The sequence below is a fragment of the Halichoerus grypus genome, chromosome 10 (assembly GCF_964656455.1).
Source record: "Halichoerus grypus chromosome 10, mHalGry1.hap1.1, whole genome shotgun sequence".
NCBI lineage: Eukaryota > Metazoa > Chordata > Mammalia > Carnivora > Phocidae > Halichoerus > Halichoerus grypus.
In genome coordinates this window covers 76,137,385-76,159,489 of record NC_135721.1, presented here as the reverse complement: position 1 = coordinate 76,159,489, position 22,105 = coordinate 76,137,385, and the positions used below count along the sequence as shown (strand labels likewise).

General features: G+C 37.8%; 1 protein-coding gene across 1 annotated transcript in view; it reads right to left on the bottom strand.

Annotated features, from left to right (window-relative positions):
* Positions 1-22,105, bottom strand: part of VWA3B (von Willebrand factor A domain containing 3B) — a 221,656-nt gene that overhangs the window by 64,571 nt on the left and 134,980 nt on the right. Inside the window, exons 16-19 of the mRNA XM_078057455.1 lie at positions 21,580-21,737; positions 1,913-2,029; positions 434-521; positions 194-341 (exon numbers count right to left, since the gene is read on the bottom strand). Coding sequence (XP_077913581.1) covers positions 194-341; positions 434-521; positions 1,913-2,029; positions 21,580-21,737 — 511 coding nt within the window. The remainder of the gene's footprint in view (positions 1-193; positions 342-433; positions 522-1,912; positions 2,030-21,579; positions 21,738-22,105) is intronic.

Genomic DNA, 22,105 nt, shown 5'->3' with positions numbered 1-22,105 from the left:
TCTCTTCTCAGCTTAAAAACAAAACTTCGTAAGAGCTTTTCTCTCTCCTTTTCACTATCTTTACAAATAATTTTCTTTTCAATGGCTGAAATACATTTCTGTTACAACGGTACAAGACCAAAGTGGACTACATTTTATTTGAACCAGGAATGAAAAATACGTCAGGCAGGGACAGATAGAAAATCAGTCTTACCTCATCAAAGACCTTGGAAACAACATGCTTGTCCAGAATGGGAACATAGGTGGGGATGTGAGGGACCGCTGTCATGGACAAGGCATCCATGATGGTGAGTTTCTTGGCAACCAAGCCATGGGTCTTGAGCCACTTTTCTGAAGACATACTTGAAGAAATAAGAACACAGACTATGATGCTTTAAAACTTGTAATAAATAAAAACACAACAAAACCTCCCTGGTAAAATTAAAGTACTCACTCTTGGTCATGAACCTCTTTTCCTTCTCGACTCACTCTTCCTAATGATTTGCCATCTAGGTACTCATTTGTCAGCAGGGTGCTTATTTCTGTGGAAGGAGAAAATGACAATTGTATAATTTCCTAATAAATGGGTTTTTTTAATCAAAAATGCAAAAGGATCACGCTTATCTTTTAGTTCGGTTGTGACCAATGATTAACAAATGGACCATATTTCAGAGAATCCTGACTGTCATAGTGGGTTCTTTGGCAAGATTCATTTGCAATTACACTAAAGACCAATGCATAGATGAATACAGCCCTATCATTGTTTTGCTTATCTACTTCATCCCATATCCATTGAGATCCCTCTCCATGGAAGAATGAGACATTCATTCTCTCATTCCCCAGAAAACACATTTTTAAAATGTTAAATTTGACAATGCCATTAACCAATGATTGTTCAATGTTGGCTTCATTAGACTCCCCCCAAATTATACAAAAGAACCTTGATCAACATCTTAGTTTCTGATAGTTGCTTTGTGGTTCCTCCACTCTGTATGGAAAACCAAAATCCCTATTAGATCCTGTTTAGTTGTAGATACACATTTTCAAATCAATATTTGGGATTTTTAATATATATATCCTTATATAAACTTGGACTTATAAGTGGAAAGAAATATTAGCTAGTTGAATCAGCAGCATCTAGAAGGAGGGCTGTTTGGGAGTGAGTTGGTTGAATATCTAAGAAATCATACTCTACTCATCATATGCTAAGCCCTTTAAGAACCATGCATATAGCAGACCTAGGGACTATGACAGGTTAACTGAAACAGAGGAAAAGACATCACAACAATCAGCACTAAAGAACATAAGGTTAGATTCAGCTATGATGGAGTGTACACTTGTCACTCAGTCACTTCCTCCTACGTAGGGGACTGATTGTGCATATCTGTGTCATTAGTTTGATTTACTAGTTATCAACTATTTGAAATACAGGGAAAAGTCCTACAGGAATTAAACTCTTAGAAATTTACTATTTTAAGAATAAGGATTTTATTATTATAATAAAATTGGAGTGGAAAATCATATTTTCCTCACACTTAGCCCCCAAAAGGCTGACAATATGGACCAGAGAGGGGCTCATCAGATGTCGCCACCTGTGAATGAAGGGAAGAAAATAAACCAACTGTGAAGTATTAGATTTTCAAGTTCAAACCACGGAGGGGCAGCAAGCACTACACTAGCACCATAGTTATGTGAGCCACTTGTATATTAAACATCCAGGCACAGTAATTGCAAATCTCAGTCTAAGAAAATCCAGTTCACTATAGCAGGCAGACATGATTTACAAGGAGTCCCTGAATAGGAAGGAAACCTAACCCACTTAAAAATGATTTGTTTCCCCCAAAATGTATCTACACCCAGCTTTTTAGGAGCAGACACACTGGGCAAAGGGAGGCCAGCCTGCGCTTCCTGATATAGACTCTCTCTGGCTTGCCTCTGTCACTTGGAGTGTTCCAGCTGCTGGAAGTGGAAAGGCCGTCTGTCCTCTCACTGCAAGCTGAGCTCTTGAGGCTGGACATCTGGTTTCTGAGCAGGCTGGTTTTGGTTGATTCTGTTGATATCAAAGGGAAAGGGGTTAAAGGAATTGGGACAAAAGGAGATACTTTATTAGATGCACCTATTTTCTTGGATCCTTAAAAAAAGAATGCAGCTTCCAAATCTTAGAGGACAGTTCTGCCACCAACTAAATGCTGCAGTAAAGGCTTGTTCCACTTATCTGAGCTCAAGCTCTGCCCCTCTTTGAGAGAGATCTACTTCCAAGCTCATTCAAGTTGTTGGCAGAACTCATTTCCTTGCAGCTGTGGGACTGAGGTCCCTCTTTCCTTGCTGGCTGTCAGGGGGCCTCTCAGCTCCCTAAGTGCCCACATTACTACTCATGTAGCCCCTTCATCTTCAAGCCAGTGAAGGCACACTGAATTCCACTCGTGCTTCAAGACTCTCTGACTTTCTTTTCTGTCACCAGCTGGAAAAAAGCTCCTCCTTTAAAGAGCTCATGTATACTGGGCTCTCCTAGACAACCTTGGTTTAAGATCAACATAACATAATCCTAGGAGTGATGCCTCACCATATTCACAGATCACAGTCCTTTAACTAGCAAATAGATACTTATCAAATATTGACATTTAATCTGTGTGTTATATAGAAAGTAAGGAGCTTGTACCAAGACATCTTGTTATTTTTCATATGCGATCACAGAAACCACATTAATTGTAAATGTGTTCTGTACTTCACAATTTGGAGGCACAAGTACCAAGGTTTTATGTAGTATTCATGAATGAGATGTGTCCTTGTTTTCAACAAGAAGGGATTTAGCCTCTCCTATAAGAAACTAGATAATTAGACTGAAGATGAGCTAATAATCTACAAATTGTCTCTCTTTTTCACAGAAAGTCAACATCAGTGGTCTCTGTACATAGAGATAGGACTGTGCTAAGTGTTATTCATTATTTTTCTAGGCAACAACAGGGTGATTCCTGTCTTGGTTGCCTCTGTAACTGGGAATAAAGAAGGATAAACTTCGTTGGGAGCTGTGTCTGTGAGTAAAAGAGATAAATGATCTACATAGGAGAGCTGAACTCTGGCAGGCCACCTTGACCAAAATTGTTAGGCAAAACAACAGGTGTGCCAAAATGAAAATAAAATTTAGCTCCAAAAGTCTCCAAACATAAAAACTGTACTATTCCCAAGCCCTGAAAATAATGAATAAAAACATATTTATCTGGCAGTGGATTCAAGCACTTAACTACTCCCCATGTTCTGTAGTCAGTCACTACATTTCATTACTCTTCTATGTTAAAAATTGAAACAGAATAAAAAATTCAGGACAGGGATGCCTATCAATAGCAACAATCCCAAATCTAAGTGAAATGGTGGAGGTGACAAAAGGCCATTAAAATGTTTAGGACAAGTAGCAAGTAGCATTTCTAGCAAAACTCAGGCTTACTGGAATGGCAGGCAGGCTACACAAGTGGCCTGGTATGGGCATGAGCCTAAGACTTTCCTCCCTTGTACAGAGATACCAGAACAAGTGGACAGATCATGCAAGATTGATCCAGCTATGGCAACTGGCCCATACCAGGAAGCCTCTTGGCCTCTGTAGGTTCAAGGCTCTCCTCCTTTGCCTACAGACATGAAAACATTCAAAAGATAGTAGTGGGGAAGCTACCAAAATTTTTCCCCACCGAGAGACATCTAGCCTCCTGGCCTGAGGAAACTCCTGCTGCTCCCTTACACAGCACCAGCAGGGACCAGTTGTAGCCCCACTAACACCAGCAAACCAAGCACCAAAATAATATCACAAAGGCTGTGAAAATTACCATTGGAACTACAGTCCACAGAAGCAGGCCAAGGTCTATGTGCTAACTTTAAACAGGGCAAAATGTTCATCATCATTAGCCATCAGGGAAATTCAAATCAAAACCACACTGAGATACCACCTTACACCAGTTAGAATGGCAAAAATTGACAAAACAGGAAACAACAAATGTTGGAGAGGTTGTGGAGAAAGGGGAACCCTCTTACACTGTTGGTGGGAATGCAAGTTGGTACAGCCACTTTGGAAAACAGTGTGGAGGTGCCTCAAATATTTAAAAATAGAGCTACCTTATGACCCAGCAATTACACTCCTGGGTATTTACCCCAAAGACACAGATGTAGTGAAAAGAAGGGCCATATGCACCCCAATGTTCATAGCAGCAAAGTCTGCAATAGCCAAATTGTGGAAAGTGCTGAGATGCCCTTCAACAGATGAATGGATAAAGAAGATGTGGTCCATATATACAATGGAATATTACTCAGCCATCAGAAAGGATGAATACCCAACTTTTACATCAACATGGATGGGACTGGAGGAGATTATGCTAAGTGAAATAAGTCAAGCAGGAAAGTCAATTATCATATGGTTTCACTTATTTGTGGAACATAAGGAATAGCATGGAGGACATTAGGAGAAGGAAGGGAAAAATGGCGGGGGGGAATTGGAGGGAGAGATGAACCATGAGAGACTATGGACCTGAGAAACAAACAGGGTTTTAGAGGGGAGGGGGTAGGGAGGATTGCTTAGCGCAGTGATGGGTATTAAGGAGGGCATGTACTGCATGGAGCACTGGGTGTTATACGAAAACAATGTATCATGGATCACCACATCAAAAACTAATGATGTATTGTATGGTGACTAACATAACATAATAAAATTTTTTTAAAAAATCTAAAAAATAAAAAATAAAAATAAAAATAAACAGGGCAACTACTTCCCAAAATAAAAGATCTGAATAGGATCCAGAGTCCCTTACATAATAGACAAAACATTCAGGATACTATAAAAAATTACCCATCATAGCAATAACCATGAAAATCACACCTTAAATGAGAAAGACAATCAAATGATGCCAACAGAATGAATGATGGATCAGAAGTTGGGATTATCTGATAAGGATTTCAAAGAAGCTGTCATAAAAATGCTTCAACAATTAATTACAAATTCTCTTGAAACAAATGAACAAATAGAAAATCTCAGCTAAGAAACAGAAGTTATAAAAATTTCCAAGTGGAAATTGTAGAACTAAAAAATAAAATAACAAATAAACTTGTTGGATGGGCTCAATAGTAGAGCAGAGATGACAGAGGATAGTATCAGAGAACTTGAGGACAGACAGAACAATAGAATTCAGCCAATTTTAACAACAGAGAAAAAAAAATGACAAAAGATAAACAGAGACTCAGGGACCTGTAGGATAATAACAAAATATCCAACATTCATATCATCCAGGTCTCAAAAGGACAGGGAGACAGAAAGAAGAACAGAGACTTTCTGAAGAAATAGTAGATGAAAACTTTCCAAATTTGGTGAAAGACACAATGTACAGATTCAAGAAGCTGAACAAACACCAAACAGAATAAACCCAAGGAAATCCATGCCAAGATGCATTACAGTAAAACATTTGAATATCAGAGACAAAGGAAAAAATCTTGAAAGTAGCCAGAGAAAAAAGACATATTACCTAAGGGAACACCAGTTTGAATGGCAGAAAATTTCACATTTAAAATGTAGGAGGCCCCAAAGAGAGGCTTCACTATTTTTCAACCACAAAAAGGTAAGAACAACTGACTGCAAATTCTGAATGTAAAATTGTCCAATTGTCCTTCAGGAATTAAGAGAAAATAAAACCATCCTTACACATGGTAAAAAAAAGAAAAAAAAAAAAACTGTGGCTAGGAGATCAATCCTTAGAAATGACTGAAACAGACATTATAACACCACCTGATACTCCAGATAATGGTATTTAAACCTGGGGAATATAGACAAATTTGAAATTTTCTAAATTTAAGTAAGTTTTCCACACTCACACAAAGTCAACAAAATGTTGACACCACTAGACTTTTACAAGTCACTTACATATGCTGTCCATACCCAGAGAAACAATTACAAAAATCATACAAAGAGAGATTTTTTAAAAACTACAAGTAAGCCAAGACAGAATTATAAAAAATGTTCAAGTAACCTGAAGGAAGGCAAGAAACAAGAAAGAGGAAAATAACCAATGAAAATAAATAGAAAATAATAAAATAACAGAAGTAAGTGCTAACATATCAATTATTACTTTAAATGTAAATGGTCTAATACTACTAATCAAAAAATATATTGGCATAGTGGATAAAAGAACAATATCAAACTATATGCTACTTCTAGGAAATTTACTTTCTTTAAAAAAAGATTTATTTATTTGAGAGCAAGAGCACGTGCCTGCATGAGCACAGGCGGGGAGAGGCAAAGAAAGAGGGAGAGAAAGTCTTAAGCAGACTGAGCTGAGTGTGAAGCCCAACAACAGGGCTCAATCCCATGACCCTGGATCCTGACTGAGCCAAAACCAAGAGTTGGATGCTCAACCAACTATGCCAATCAGGCGCCCCAAGAAATTTACTTTAAGTACAACACTGACAGATTGAAAGTAAAAGGATGGGTATTAAGCCATGTTGTGATGAGCACTGGGTGTTATATGCAACTAATGAATCGTTGAACACTACATCAAAAACTAATGATGTACTATATGTTGGCTAACTGAACATAATAATAAAAGAAAGTAAAAGGATGGAAAAAGACATACCATGAAAATATTAATAAAAAACTGGCATGGTTAATATTAATACCTGATAAAATAGAATTCACAGCAAAGAAAATTTACATAATAAAGGGATCAATCTACCAGGAAAACATAGATCCTAAATGGGCACACATAAACCCATCTTAAAATATATGAAGTTAAATAAAACTGATAGAGCTCAAAGGAAAATGAGACAAAGCAACAAATATAGTTAAGGGCCTCATAACTTCCCTCTCAAAAACCGAAAGAACTACTAGACACAAAATTGGCAGGGGCAGAAAACACACAGTCAACCAGCAGTATCCAACTAACATAGACAGAATACTCCCCCCAGTAACAGTAGAATACACGTATCTTTCCAGTGCCCACAAAACATATCTTCATATCTTTACAAAGATAGACTATAAGTCATTAAAACAGATCCCAACTAATTAAAAAGAATTGAAATCATACAGAGTGTGTTCTCTGACCATAGTGGAATCAAACTAGAGAGTGATTACAGAAAGACAACAGGAAAAACTCTAAACATGTGGAATTAAACAACACATTTATAAATAATCCATGGGTTAAAGAGGAAGCCTTAAAGGAAAGAAACATACTTAGAACTGAGTGAAAACAAAAACACAACAAATTAAAATATGTGAGACGCAGCTAAAACAGTGCTGGGAGAGAAATTTTTGCACTAAATGCTTATGTTGGAAATGAGGAAGTATCTCAAATCAATGATAAGTTCTTAAAACAAATTAGAAAAAGAAGAAATTAGAAAAAGAAGAATAAAATAAAACTAAAGCAGGCAGAAGGAAGGAAACAATAAAGAGCAGAAATCGATGAAACTGAAAATAAAACATTAGAGATAATCAATTAGATAAAACTGTTTTTTGGGGGGGTACCAATAAATCTGATTAAACCTCTAGCAAGACTGAAAAAGAGAGAGAGAGAGAGAAAACGAGAGAGAGAGGACAGAGTATTAATATCAGAAACAATATAGGGGACATCACTATAGATCTTGCAGTCATTAAAAAGGTAATAAAGGAAGGGTGGAGCAAAATGGCACAGGAGTAGGAGACCTGGATTTCGTCTGGTCCCAGGAATTCAGCTGGATAGGGATCAAACCATTCTGAACACCTATGAACTCAACAGGAGATCAAAGAAAAGAATAGCAACAACTCTCTGAACAGAAAAGCGACCACTTTCTGGAAGGTAGGATGTGCAGAGAAGTGAATCCGAGGCGATATTCGGGAGGATAGATGGCGGGGGAGGGGGCCTCCATCTGCCGCTTCTGGCAAGTGATAGAGCCACGGAGCACAAAATCGGAATTTTAGAAGTCGGCTCTGCTGAGGGATGTCGCTCCAGTGGCTAAGCGGGAGGTGGAACCCTCGCTGGGACAGTGTGGTCTCAGGACCCTCAGGGTCACAGGAAGACCGGGGGTGCCTGAGTGCGGCAGAGCTCCCAGGTATCGGAGCGGGGAAGCCGGCTGCAGAGACAGAGCGGAGGCACGGGCTCTCAGCTCAGGGTTGCCATAAACCGTGATCTGCGGCACAGTCGGGCCACTGCTCCTCCAGCAGGGACCCAACACGCGGCAGATCCGGGGAGACTCACCTTCCTCCCCCAGGAGGAGCGGCGCGAGAGCGCACCACACGACTTGCCGGGTTTGGAGACTCCATGCGGGGTCATGTGCCAGAGATAGAAATGCTCGGGACCGGGTGAGCGTGGAGTGCTGCCGGAGACCGGGGAGACGGGAGTGATTGACTGCTTTTCTTTGGGGGCCCACTGAGGAGTGGGGCCCTGAGTTCTTGGCTCCTCCAGGGCGCAGATTGGGAGGCCGCCATTTTCACTCTCGTCCTCCAACACTGTAGGGAAAGCTTGCAGGAACAAAAGCTCCTGAGAGCAAACCCGAGCAGATTACTTAGCCCGGACCCAGCAAGGGCGGGGCAATTCCGCCTCCAGCAAAGACATTTGGGAACCACAGCAACAGGCCCCTCCCCCAGAAGATCAGCAAGAACAGCCAGCCAAGACCAAGTTTACTGATCAATGAGAACGGCAGAACTCCAGCACTAGGGGAATACTGCACATAGAATTCATGGCTTTTTTACCATGATTCTTTAGTCTTTCAAAGTTAATTTTTTTTTTAATTTTTCTTTTTCCCTTTTACAACCAACATCTTATCAATCCCTTTTTTAAAAAACATTTTTATTTTTCATTTTTAGAGTCATATTCTATCCCTTCATAGTAGTTACCCTTATTTTTGGCATATATATATAAGTTGTTCTCTCCTTAAAATTTTGAGATACAGTTTCTTCTAACAGATCAAAATATACCCTAAATCTCTAGTGTATGGCTTTGTTCTAGTCTCCTGCCTGATCACATTCTCTCCCTTTTTTTTTAAATCCTCTTCTTTCTTTTTTCAAACAACTTCTTATCAATTCCTTTTATAAAATCTTTTATAATTTTCATCTTTACAGTCATATTCCATCCCTTCATCGTATTAACCCTTATTTTTGTACATATATACGTTTTTCTTTCTTTAAAATTTTGGGAGGTACTTTCTTCTAACACACCAAAATACACCCAATCTAGTGTGTGGCACTGATCTATGCACCAGCCTGATCATATTTCATCATATTCTGTTTTTTTTGTTTTGTTCTGTTTTTGTTTGTTTTTATCTTTTTTCTTTCTTTCCCTTTCTTTTCCCCCAGTTTCAGGTCTTTTTTTTTTAAGATTTTATTTATTTGAGAGAGGGAATGAGATAGAGAGAGCATGAGAGAGGGGAGGGTCAGAGGGAGAAGCAGACTCCCTGCTGAGCAGGGAGCCCGATGTGGGACTCAATCCTGGGAATCCAGGATCATGACCTGAGCCGAAGGCAGTCGCTTAACCAACTGAGCCACCCAGGCGCCCCAGTTTCAGGTCTTTTCTGATTTGTTTAGAGTATATTTTCTGGGGATATTGTTACCCTGTTAGCATTTTGTTCTCTCATTCATCTATTCTCCTCTGGACAAAATGACAAGACAGAAAAAATCACCTCAACAAAAAGAACAAGAGGCAATACTGACTGCCAGGGATCTACTCAATACGGACATTAGTACGATGTCGGAACTAGAGTTCAGAATGATGATTTTAAAGATACTAGCTGGGCTTGAAAAAAGCATGGAAGTTATTAGAGAAACGCTTTCTGGAGAAATAAAAGAACTATAATCTAACCAAGCCGAAATCAAAAAGGCTATTAATGAGGTGCAATCAAACATGGAGGCCTAACTGCTAGGATAAATGAGGCAGAAGAGAGAATTAGCGATCTAGAAGACCAAATGATGGAAAATAAAGAAGCTGAGAAAAAGAGAGAGAAACAACTACTGGATCGCGAGGGCAGAATTTGAGAGATAAGCGATACCATAAGACAAAACAACATTAGAACAATTGGGATCCCAGAAGAAGAAGAGAGAGAAGGGCAGAAGTTATATTGGAGCAAATTATAGCAGAGAACTTCCCTAATTTGGGGAAGGAAACAGGCATCAAAATCCAGGAGGCACAGAGAACCCCCCTCAACATCAGTAAAAATAGGTCAACACCCCGACATCTAATAGAAAACTTACGAGTCTCAGAGACAAAGAGAAAATCCTGAAAGCAGCTCGGGAGAAGAGATCTGTAACCTACAATGGTAGAAACATTAGACTGGCAACAGACCTATCCACAGAGACCTGGCAGGCCAGAAAGGACTGGCATGATATCTTCAGAGCACTAAATGAGAAAAATATGCAGCCAAGAATACTATATCCAGCTAGGCTGTCATTGAAAATAGAAGGAGAGATAAAAAGCTTCCAGGACAAACAAAAACTAAAGGAATTTGCAAACACGAAACCAGCCCTACAAGAAATATCGAAAGGGGTCCTCTAAGCAAAGAGAGAGCCTAAAAGTAACACAGACCAGAAAGGAATAGAGACAATATACAGTAACAGTCACCTTACAGGCAATACAATGGCACTGAATTCATATCTTTCAATAGTTACCCTGAATGTAAATGGGCTAAATGCCCCAATCAAAAGACACACAGGGTATCAGACTGGATAAAAAAACAAGACCCACCAATATGCTGTCTGCAAGAGACTCATTTTAGACCCAAAGACACCCCCAGATTGAAAGTGAGGGGGTGGAAAACCATTTACCATGCTAATGGACACCAAAAGAAAGCTGGGGTGGCAATCCTTATATCAGACAAATTAGATTTTAAACCAAAGACTGTAATAAGAGATGAGGAAGGACACTATATCCTACTTAAAGGATCTATCCAACAAGAAGATCTAACAATTATAAATATCTATGCCCCTAACATGGGAGCAGCCATTTATATAAGGCAATTAATAACAAAAGCAAAGAAACACATTGACAACAATACAATAATAGTGGGGAACTTTAACACCCCCTCACTGAAATGGACAGATCATCTAAGCAAAAGATCAACAAGGAAATAAAGACTTTAAATTACACACTGGACCAAATGGATTTCACAGATATATTCAGAACACTCCATCCCAAAGCAACAAAATACACATTCTTCTCTAGTGCCCATGGAACACTCTCCAGAATAGATCACATCCTAGGTCACAAATCAGGTCTCAACCAGTACCAAAAGATTGGGATCATTCCCTGCATATTTTCAGACCACAGTGCTTTGAAACTAGAACTGAATCACAAGAGGAAAGTCAGAAAGAACTCAAATACATGGAGGCTAAAGAGCATCCTACTAAAGAATGAATGGGTCAACCAGGAAATTAAAGAAGAATTAAAAAAAACTCATGGAAACAAATGAAAATGAAAACACAACTGTTCAAAATCTTTGGGATGCAGCAAAGGCAGTCCTAAGAGGAAAGTATATAGCAATACAAGCCTTTCTCAAGAAACAAGAAAGGTCTCAAATACACAACCTAACCCTACACCTAAAGGAGCTGGAGAGAGAACAGCAAATAAAGCCTAAACCCAGCAGGAGAAGAGAAATAATAAAGATCAGAGCAGAAATCAATGAAATAGAAACCAAAAAAACAGTAGAACAGATCGACGAAACAAGGAGCTGATTCTTTGAAAGAATTAACAAGATTGATAAACCCCTGGCCAGACTTAGCAAAAAGAAAAAAGAAATGATCCAAATCAACAAAATCATGAAAGAGGAGAGATCACAACCAACACCAAAGAAATACAAACAATTATAAGAACATATTATGAGCAACTATATGCCAGCAAATCAGATAATCTGCAAGAAATGGATGCATTCCTAGAGATGTATCAACTACCAAAACTGAGCCAGGAAGAAATAGAAAAACTGAACAGACCTATAACCACTAAGGAAATTGAAGCAGTCATCAAAAATCTCCCAACAAACAAAAGCCCAGGGCCAGATGGCTTCCCAGGGGAATTCTACCAAACATTTAAAGAATTAATTCCTATTCTTCTGAAACTGTTCCAAAAAATAGAAATAGAAGGTAAACTTCCAAACTCATTTTATGAAGCCACCATTACCTTGATCCCAAAACCAGACAAAGACCCCATCAAAAAGGAGAATTACAGACCAATATCCTTGATGAACACGGATGCAAAAATTCTCACCAAAATACTAACCAATAGGATTCAACAGTACATTAAAAGGATTATTCACCACGACCAAGTGGGATGTATCCCTGGGCTGCAAGGTTGGTTCAACATCCACAAATCAATCAATGTGATACAGTAAATTAATAAAAGAAAGAACAAGAGCCATGTGATCCTCTCAATAGATGCAGAAAAAGCATTGGACAAAGTACAGCATCCTTTCTTGATCAAAACTCTTCAGAGTGTAGGCATAGAGGGTACATACCTCAATATCATAAAAGCCATCTATGAAAAACCCACAGCGAATATCATTCTCAATGGGGAAAAACTGAGAGCTTTCCCCCCAAGGTCAGGAACATAACAGGGATGTCCATTATCACCACTGCTATTCAACATAGTATTAGAAGTCCTAGCCACAGCAATCAGACAACAAAAAGAAATAAAAGGCATCCAAATTGGCAAAGAAGAAGTCAAACTCTCAGTTTGCAGATGATATGATACCTTATGTGGAAAACCCGAAAGACTCCACCCCAAAACTGCTAGAACTCATATAGGAATTCAGTAAAGTGGCAGGATATAAAATCAATGCACAGAAGTCAGTGGCATTCCTATACACCAACAACAAGACAGAAGAAAGAGAAATTAAGGAGTCAATCCCATTTACAATTGCACCCAAAACCATAAGATACCTAGGAATAAATCTAACCAAAGAGGCCAAGGATCTGTACTCAGAAAACTATAAAATACTCATGAAAGAAATTGAGGAAGACACAAAGAAATGGAAAAACATTCCATGCTCATGGATTGGAAGAACAAATATTGTGAAGATGTCAATGCTACCTAGAGCAATCTACAAATTCAATGCAATCCCCATCAAAATACCATCAACTTTTTTCAAAGAAATGGAACAAATAATCCTAAAATTTGTATAGAAGCAGAAAAGACCTCGAATAACCAGAGGAATGTTGAAAAAGAAAAGCAAAGCTGGCAGCATCACAATTCCGGACTTCAAGCTCTATTACAAAGCTGTCATCATCAAGACAGTATGGTACTGGCACAAAAACAGACACATAGATCAATGGAACAGAACAGAGAGCCCAGAAATGGACCTTCAACTCTATGGTCAACTAATCTTTGATAAAGCAGGAAAGAATGTCCAGTGGAAAAAAGACAGTCTCTTCAACAAATGGTGTTGGGAAAATTGGACAGCCACATGCAGAAGAATGAAACTGGACCATTTCCTTACACCACACACAAGAATAGACTCAAGATGGTTGAAAGACATAAATGTGAGAGACAGGAGTCCATCAAAATCCTAAAGGAGAACACAGGCAGCAACCTCTTCGACCTCAGCCGCAGCAACTTCTTCCTACAAACATCACCAAAGGCAAGGGAAGCAAGGGCAAAAATGAACCACTGGGACCTCATCAAGATAAAAAGCTTTTGCACAGCAAAGGAAACAGTCAACAAAACCAAAAGACAACCAACAGAATGGGAGAAGATATTTGCAAATGACATATCAGATAAAGGGCTAGTATCCAAAATCTATAAAGAACTTCTCAAACTCAACACCCAGAGAACAAATGATCCAATCAAGAAATGGGCAGAAGACATGAACAGACATTTTTCCAAAGAAGACATCCAAATGGCCAACAGACATATGAAAAAGTGCTCAACATTGCTTGACATCAGGGAAATCCAAATCAAAACCCCAATGAGATATCACCTCACACCAGTCAGAATGGCTAAAATTAACAAGTCAGGAAATGACAGATGTTGGCAGGGATGCAGAGAAAGGGGAACCCTCCTACACTGTTGGTGGGAATGCAAGCTGGTGCAGCCACTCTGGAAAACAGTATGGAGGTTCTTCAAAAAGTTGAAAATAGAGCTACCATACGACCCAGCAATTGCACTACTGGGTATTTACCCCAAAGATACAAATGTAGAGATCTGAAGGGGTACGTGCACCCCGATGTTTATAGCAGCAATGTCCACAATAGCCAAACTGTGGAAAGAGCCAAGATGTCCATCGACAGATGAATGGATAAAGAAGATGTGGTATATATATATATATATATATATATATATATATATATATATATATAATGGAATATTATGCAGCCATCAAAAAGAATGAAATCTTGTCATTTGCAACAACATGGATGGAACTGGAGGGTATTATGCTGAGCGAAATAAGTCAATCAGAGAAAGACATGTATCATATGACCTCACTGATATGAGGAATTCTTAATCTCAGGAAACAGGCTGAGGGTTGCTGGAGTGGTGGGGGCTGGGAGGGATGGGATGGCTGGGTGATAGACATTGGGGAGGGTATGTGCTATGGTGAGCACTGTGAAGTGTGCAAGACTGTTGAATCACAGATCTGTACCTCTGAAGCAAATAATACATTATATGTTAAAAAAAAGAAGAAGAAGATAGCAGGAGGGGAAGAATGAAGGGGGGAATCGGAGGGGGAGATGAACCATGAGAGACTATGGACTCTGAAAAACTGAGGGTTCTAGAGTGGAGGGGGGTGGGAGGATGGGATAGCCTGGTGATGGGTATTAAAGAGGGCACGTTCTGCATGGAGCACTGGGTGTTATATGCAAACAATGAATCATGGAACACTACATCAAAAACTAATGATGTAATGTATGGTGATTAACATAACATAATTAAAAAAAATCAAAAAAAAAAAGAAGATAGCGGGAGGGGAAGAATGAAGGGGGGGAAATCGGAGGGGGAGAGGAACCATGAGAGATGATGGACTCTGAGAAACAAACTGAAGGTTTTAGAGGGGAGGGGGGTGGGGGGATGGGTTAGCCTGGTGATGGGTATTAAAGAGGGCACGTTCTGCATGGAGTACTGGGTGTTATACACAAACAATGAATCATGGAACACTACATCAAAAACTAATGATGTAATGTACAGTGATTAACATAACATAATTAAAAAAAAATCAAAAAAAAAAAAAAGAAGATAGCGGGACGGGAAGAATGAAGGGGGGGAAATCCGAGGGGGAGAGGAACCATGAGAGATGATAGACTCTGAGAAACAAACTGAAGGTTTTAGAGGGGAGGGGGGTGCAGGGATGGGTTAGCCTGGTGATGGGTATTAAAGAGGGCACGTTCTGCATGGAGTACTGGGTGTTATACACAAACAATGAATCATGGAACACTACATCAAAAACTAATGATGTAATATATGGTGATTAACATAACAATAAAATTTTTTTTAAAAAAAGATAATAAAGGTATACAATAAATAACTTTGCACTGAGAGATTTGACAACTTAGGAAAATAGACCACTTCCTTAAAAACTACCAACTGCCAAAATTCAACCAAGATAAAATAAACATTAATAGCCCTAAAACCATCTTTTAAAATTGAGTTCTTAATAAAGAAGCCCTGGGGAAAAATCTCCAGGCCCAAATGGCTCCATGATAACTTTATCAAATATTCAAAAAAGAATTATACCAATTTATTCCAAGAACAAACAAGGAGGGACAACTTCTCAACTCATTTGAGGAGGATAGTATTTTTTTTAATTTTTTTATTAACATATAATGTATTATTTGTTTCAGGGGTACAGGTCTGTGATTCATCAGTCGTACAAAATTCACAGCACTCACCATAGCACATATCCTCCCCAATGTTCATCACCCAGCCACCCCATCCCTTGAGGAGGATAGTATTAACTTGATACCAAAACCAGACAAAAACCGTGTTAAGAATTGAATCACTATGTTGTTCACTTGAAACTAATGTACTATTATGTGTCAACTGTACTCAAATTTAAAAAAAATTTAAATAACTATGATGAAAAAGAAAAACAAACAAAACGATAGAAACAGACTCATAAATACAGAGAACAATCTGATGGTTGCTAGAGGGGAAGGGTGTAGGGAAAGAAGGGAATAAGGGAAGAGGATTAAAAGGTATAAACTTCCAGTTATAAAATAAATAAGACAGGTGATACAATGTGTAGCATAGGGAATATGGTTACTAATAAGTCACAACTTCATATGGTGAGATAATAGCTAGATTTATTGTGGTCACTTTGTGATGGTGACTTTGTGATGTATATAAATGTGAAATCACTATGGTGTACACCTAAAGCTAATATGGTATTATATATCAACTACACATCAATTTAAAAAATGTGGAAATGGGCACCTGGGTGGCTCAGTGATGTTAAGCACCTCCCTTCGACTCAGGTCATGATCCCAGGGTCTGTGGATCAAGTTGCACATCAGGCTCCCTGCTCGGCAGGAAGTCTGCTTCTCCCTCTCCCACTCCCTGTGTTTGTGTTCCTGCTCTCACTATCTCTGCCTCTGTCAGATAAATAAATAAAGTATTTTTAAAAAATAATAAAAAATAAAAAAAATTAAGAATGTGGAAAAAAGAACTAAGAAAAACTATAGACCAATATCCTTCATGTACTTAAACGATATAAAAACCCACAATGGAGTATTAGCAAACCACATCCAGCAAGGTACTAAAAGAGTTATTCGTGGAGAAAATATGGAAGTGGAAAATATTCCAGACATACAAGGTTGATTAACATTTGAAAATCAATCAGTAATCCACATATCAATAGACTAAAGAAGAAAAATCATGTATCAATTGATGCAGCAAAAGCATTTGATAAAATTCAGCACCAATCCATGATAAAAACTCTCAGAAAATTAAAAATGAGGGGAACATCCTTAACTTGATAAAGAATATCTACAGAATGAATATCTACAGATAAAGAATATCTACAGTTAATATCATTCACAATAGTGAAAGACTGAATATCTTTTCCCCTAAGACTGGGGAAAAGGCCAGAATGCCCACTCTTATCACTCTTATTCAACATAGTCCTAGAAGTTCTAACTTCTGGAACAAGGCAAGAAAAAGAAATAAAGCCAGAGAGATTGGAAAGGAAGATAAAACTGTCCCTATTTGTAGATGACATATTGTCTATGCAGAAAATGGCAAGAAATCCACAAGCATATATCACACACAAACACACACACACACAAAATTCCTAGAACTATTGAGTTCGGTAAAGTTGCCAGTTACAGGATCAACACACAAAATCAATTGCATTTTGACAGACTAATGAACATGATGAACTAATGAACATATGGAAACCTATATTAGAAAACAAATACCATTTACAATCACTCCAAATACAATGAAATAATTGTATATACTTAATAAAACATGTACAGGATCTCTAAGCTGGAAATTACAAAATGCTGCCGTAAGACATCAAAGAAGACCTAAATATGTAGTCATATTCATGAGTTGTGTTCACAGACTAGATGAATCGATATCATAAAGATGTGAGTTGTCCCCAAATCAATCTATAGATTCAATGCAATTCCTGGCAAAATCCTAGCAAGGTTTTCTTTAAATAAATAACCACATTCTAAAATTTAAACAAAATTTCAGGCCCCCCAAAATAGCTAAAATATTTTTGCAAAAGAAAAATAAAGTTGGAGGAATCATGGCACTTGATAATAAGGCATGTAGAACATTAATCAAGATATTGTGGTATAGGTGGAGAGACAGATACAAAGATCAATGGAACAGAAGTATAAAACCCAGATTTAACCCACACAGATATATCCAGCTGAATTTTGGCAAAGATACAAAATTAATTCAATGGAGTAAGTGTAAGTATAGCCTTTTCAACAAATGGTGCTGGAGCAACGCCTATAGGAAAAAAAAATCTTAATGTAAAACTCATGCTTTATACAAAAAAAATGTACAACTTACACTTTATACAAAACAAAACAAAACAAAACAAAAACACACACACAACAACCCAACCTAACTATATGACTAAAGGAGCTGGAAAGAGGAGAACAAACAAAGCCAAAGCCAGTAGAAGGAAGGAAATAATAAAGATTAGAGCACAAATAAATGAAATACAAACCAAAAATAGAACAGATCAATATAAAACCAGGAGCTGGTTCTTTGAAAAGATCAACAAAATTGATAAACCTTTAGCTAAACTCATAAAAAAAATGGAAGAGAACTCAAATAAATAAAAGCAGAAACTGAAGGAAAAGAAATAACAACCAACACCTCAAAAATACAAAGAACTATTAGAGAATATTATGAAAAATTACATGCCAAGAAATTGGACAACCTAGAAGAAATGGATACATTTCCAGAAACATATAACCTTCCAAAACTGAATCAGGAAGAAATAGAAAATTTGAACAGATCAATTACTATCAATGAAACTGAATCAGTAATCAAAAGCTCCCAACAAATAAAAGTTCTGGACCAGATGGCTTATAGGTGAATTCTACCAAATATTTAAAGAGAAGTTATACCTATTCAAACCATTCCAAAAAATAGAAGAGGAAGGAAAGCTTCCAAATTCATTCTACAAGGCCAGCATTACTCTGATACCAAAACTGGATAAAGACACTACAAAAAAAGAAAACCACAGGTCAATATCTCTGATGAACATAGATGCAAAAACCCTCAACAAAATATTAGCAAACAGAATTAAACAAAACATTAAAAAAAATCGTTCACCACAATCAAGCAAGATTTATTCCCAGGATGCAAGATGTTCCAATATTCACAAATCAATGTGATACATCACATTAACAAGAGAAAGGATAAAAACCATATGAATCATCTCAATAGATGCAGAAAAAACATTTGACAAAGCACAAATGATAAATACTCCATTCATGATAAAAACTCTCAACAAAGTAGGGTTAGAGGGAACATACCTCAACATAATAAAAGCCATATATGAAAAAACCACAGCTAACACCATACTCAATGGTGAAAAATTAAGAACTTTTCCTCTAAGATCAGGAACAAGACAAGGATGTCCAATCTCACCACTTTTATTCAACATAGTACTGGAAGTCCTAGCCACAGCAATTAGATAAGATAAAGAAATAAAAGGCATTCAAATTGGTAAAGATGTGAAATGTTCACTATTTGCAGATGACATGATACTATACATAGAAAACCCAAAGAACTCCACCAAAAAACTACTAGAACTGATAAGTGAATTCAGTAAAGTTGCAGGATACAAAATTAATATAGAGAAATTTCTTGCATTTCAATACACTGATAATGAAGTAGCCAAAAGAGAAATTAAGAAAACAATCCCATTTACACCTACACCAAAAAGAATAAAATACCTAAGAATAAACTTATCATCATGGAAGTGAAAGACCTGTACTCTGAAAACTATAAAACACGGATAAAAAGAAATTGAAGATGACACAAATGGTAAAATAGTCCCTGCTCACGGATTGGAAGAATAAATATTGTTAAAGTGTCCATACTACCCAAAGCAATTCACAGATTTAATGTAATCCCTATCAAAATACCAACAATATTTTTCTCAGAGAAAAAATAATACTGGCATTTGTAAGGAACCACCAAAGGCCCTAAATAGCCAAAGCAATCTTGAAAAAGAACAACAAAGCTGGAGGTATCACAATCCCAAATTTCAAGACATACTACAAAGCTATACATAAAAGTATGCTACTGGCACAAAAACAGACACCAAATCAATGGAACAGAATAGAGAGTCCAGAGAAAACCCACACTTTCATGGTCAATTAATCTATGACACAGGAGGCAAGAAGAGAGTGGGAAAAAGTCTCTTTGACAAATGATGCCAGGAAAACTGGACAGCTACATGCAAGAGAATGAAACTGGTCAACTTTCTCACACCATACACAGACATAAACTCAAAAAATGGATTACAGACCTAAACGTGAGACCTGAAGCCATAAAATTCCTGGAAGAAAACACAGGCAGTAATTTCTTTGACATCAGCCACAGAGACTTTTTTTTTTAGATATATCTCCTCTGGCAAAGGAAACAAAAGCAAAATTAAACTATCGGGACTACATCAAAATAAAAAACTCTGCACAAGCAAGGAAACCATGAACAAAATGAAAAGGTAATCTACTGAATAGGAGAAGATATTTTCAAATGATATATTTGATAAGGGGTTAGTAAAAAAAATATGAAGAACTCATATAACTCAACACCAAAAAACCCCAAATAATTCAATTAATAAATGAGAAGAGAACCCGAATAGACATTTTGCCAAAGAAGACATACAGATGGCCGACACATGAAAAGATGCTCAACATCACTAATCATCAGGAAAATGCAAATCAAAACCACAAAAAGACATCACTTCACTTCTAGAATGGCTAGAATCAAAAAGACAACAAATATTGGTGAAGATGTGGAGAAAAGGGAACCCTTGTGCACTGCTGGTGGGAATGTAAATTGGTGCAGGCACTATGGAAAATAGTATAGAGGTTCCTCAAAATATTAGAATGACCATATGATTCAGCAATTTTACTTCTGGATATTTAGCCAAAGGAAAAAAAAAAACACTGAGCCTCAGTGGCTCAGTCGTTAAGCATCTGCCTTCGGCTCAGGTCGTGATCCCAGGGTCCTGGGATCGAGCCCCGCATCAGGCTCCCTACTCTGCGGGAAGCCTGCTTCTCCCTCTCCCACTCCCCCTGCTTGTGTTCCTTCTCCCACTGTGTCTCTCTCTGTCAAAAAAATAAATAAAATCTTAAAAAAAAAAAGGAAAACAAAAACACTAACTCAAAAAGATATATGCACCCCCATGCTCACTGCAGCATTATGTACAATAGCAAAGATATGGAAGCAACCTAAGTGTCCATCAATGGGTGAATGGATAAAGAAGATGTAACATATAAACATTATGCACACACGCGCGCGCGCTCACGCGAATATGATTCAGCCATAAAAAGGAAGAGATCTTGCCATTTGTCACAACATGGATGGATGGACTGTGAGCGCATTATGCTAAGTGAAATAAGTCAGACAGAGAAAGTCAAATACTAAATGATTTCACTTATATGTGGAATCTAAAAACAAAAACCCACCAAAAAACAAACACCAAAAAACAAACCAAGCTCATAGATACAAAGAGCAGACTGACTGTTGTTAGAGGTGGGGGATGGGGAAGTGGGCAAAATGGGTAATGGGGGTCTAAAGATACAAACCTCCAGTTATAAAATAAATAAAGTCATGGGGATGTAATGTACAGCATGATGACTAGTTAATACTTTATTGCATATTTGAAAATTGCTAAGAGCATAGATCTTAAAAGTCTTCATCATAAGAAAAAAATGTTTTTGTAACTATGTGTGGTGACAGATGATAACTAGACTTACTGTGGTGATCATGTGTCAATATATACAAATATCAAGTCATTATGTTATACTACTAAAACCAATGTAATGTTCTTGTTGATTATATGTCAATAAAGCAAAAACAAAACCAAAAACCCCAGAAGTTTAGGTTCCTTTTAAAATATTATGTGGATTTAGTTTTATTCTACCTTGTTGCATTGAAGGAAAACCAGTAATGAGAATCAAACCATGTTGTTCACTGATACCTGCGTGAAGGACTTTCTTTTTCTGAATCTTTTGATTTGAAAGATCCTCTGGTAAGTACAACATATTTAGGGATGACATTGGTGTTGACTCGACATCAGAATGAGGTTTTGCATATTTTTCTGGGGTTGAAACCATAGAACTGATTTCTTTTTGATGCCTGCTTTTAGACAAAAAAAAATAGACAAAAAAAAAAAAAGAATAAAAGGAGGGGGAAAACACAAAATTTCCATCAAGAAGGCAGAGTTAGATCAATAAAATCATGTTGAATGCTACAAACTAAAGGAGGAAGCCTCCCCTCGTTTGGTTAATTTAAGAATGATCTTTTTCCAGGGCACCTGGGTGGCTCAGATGGTTAAGCGTCAGCCTTCAGCTTAGGTCATGATCCCAGGGTCCTGGGATTGAGTCCCGCATCGGGCTCCCTCCTCCTTGGGGAGCCTGCTTCTTCCTCTGCCTCTCTCTCTCTGTCTCTCATGAATAAATAAAATCTTTAAAAAAAAAAAAAAAAGAAAAAGAATCTTTTTCCCC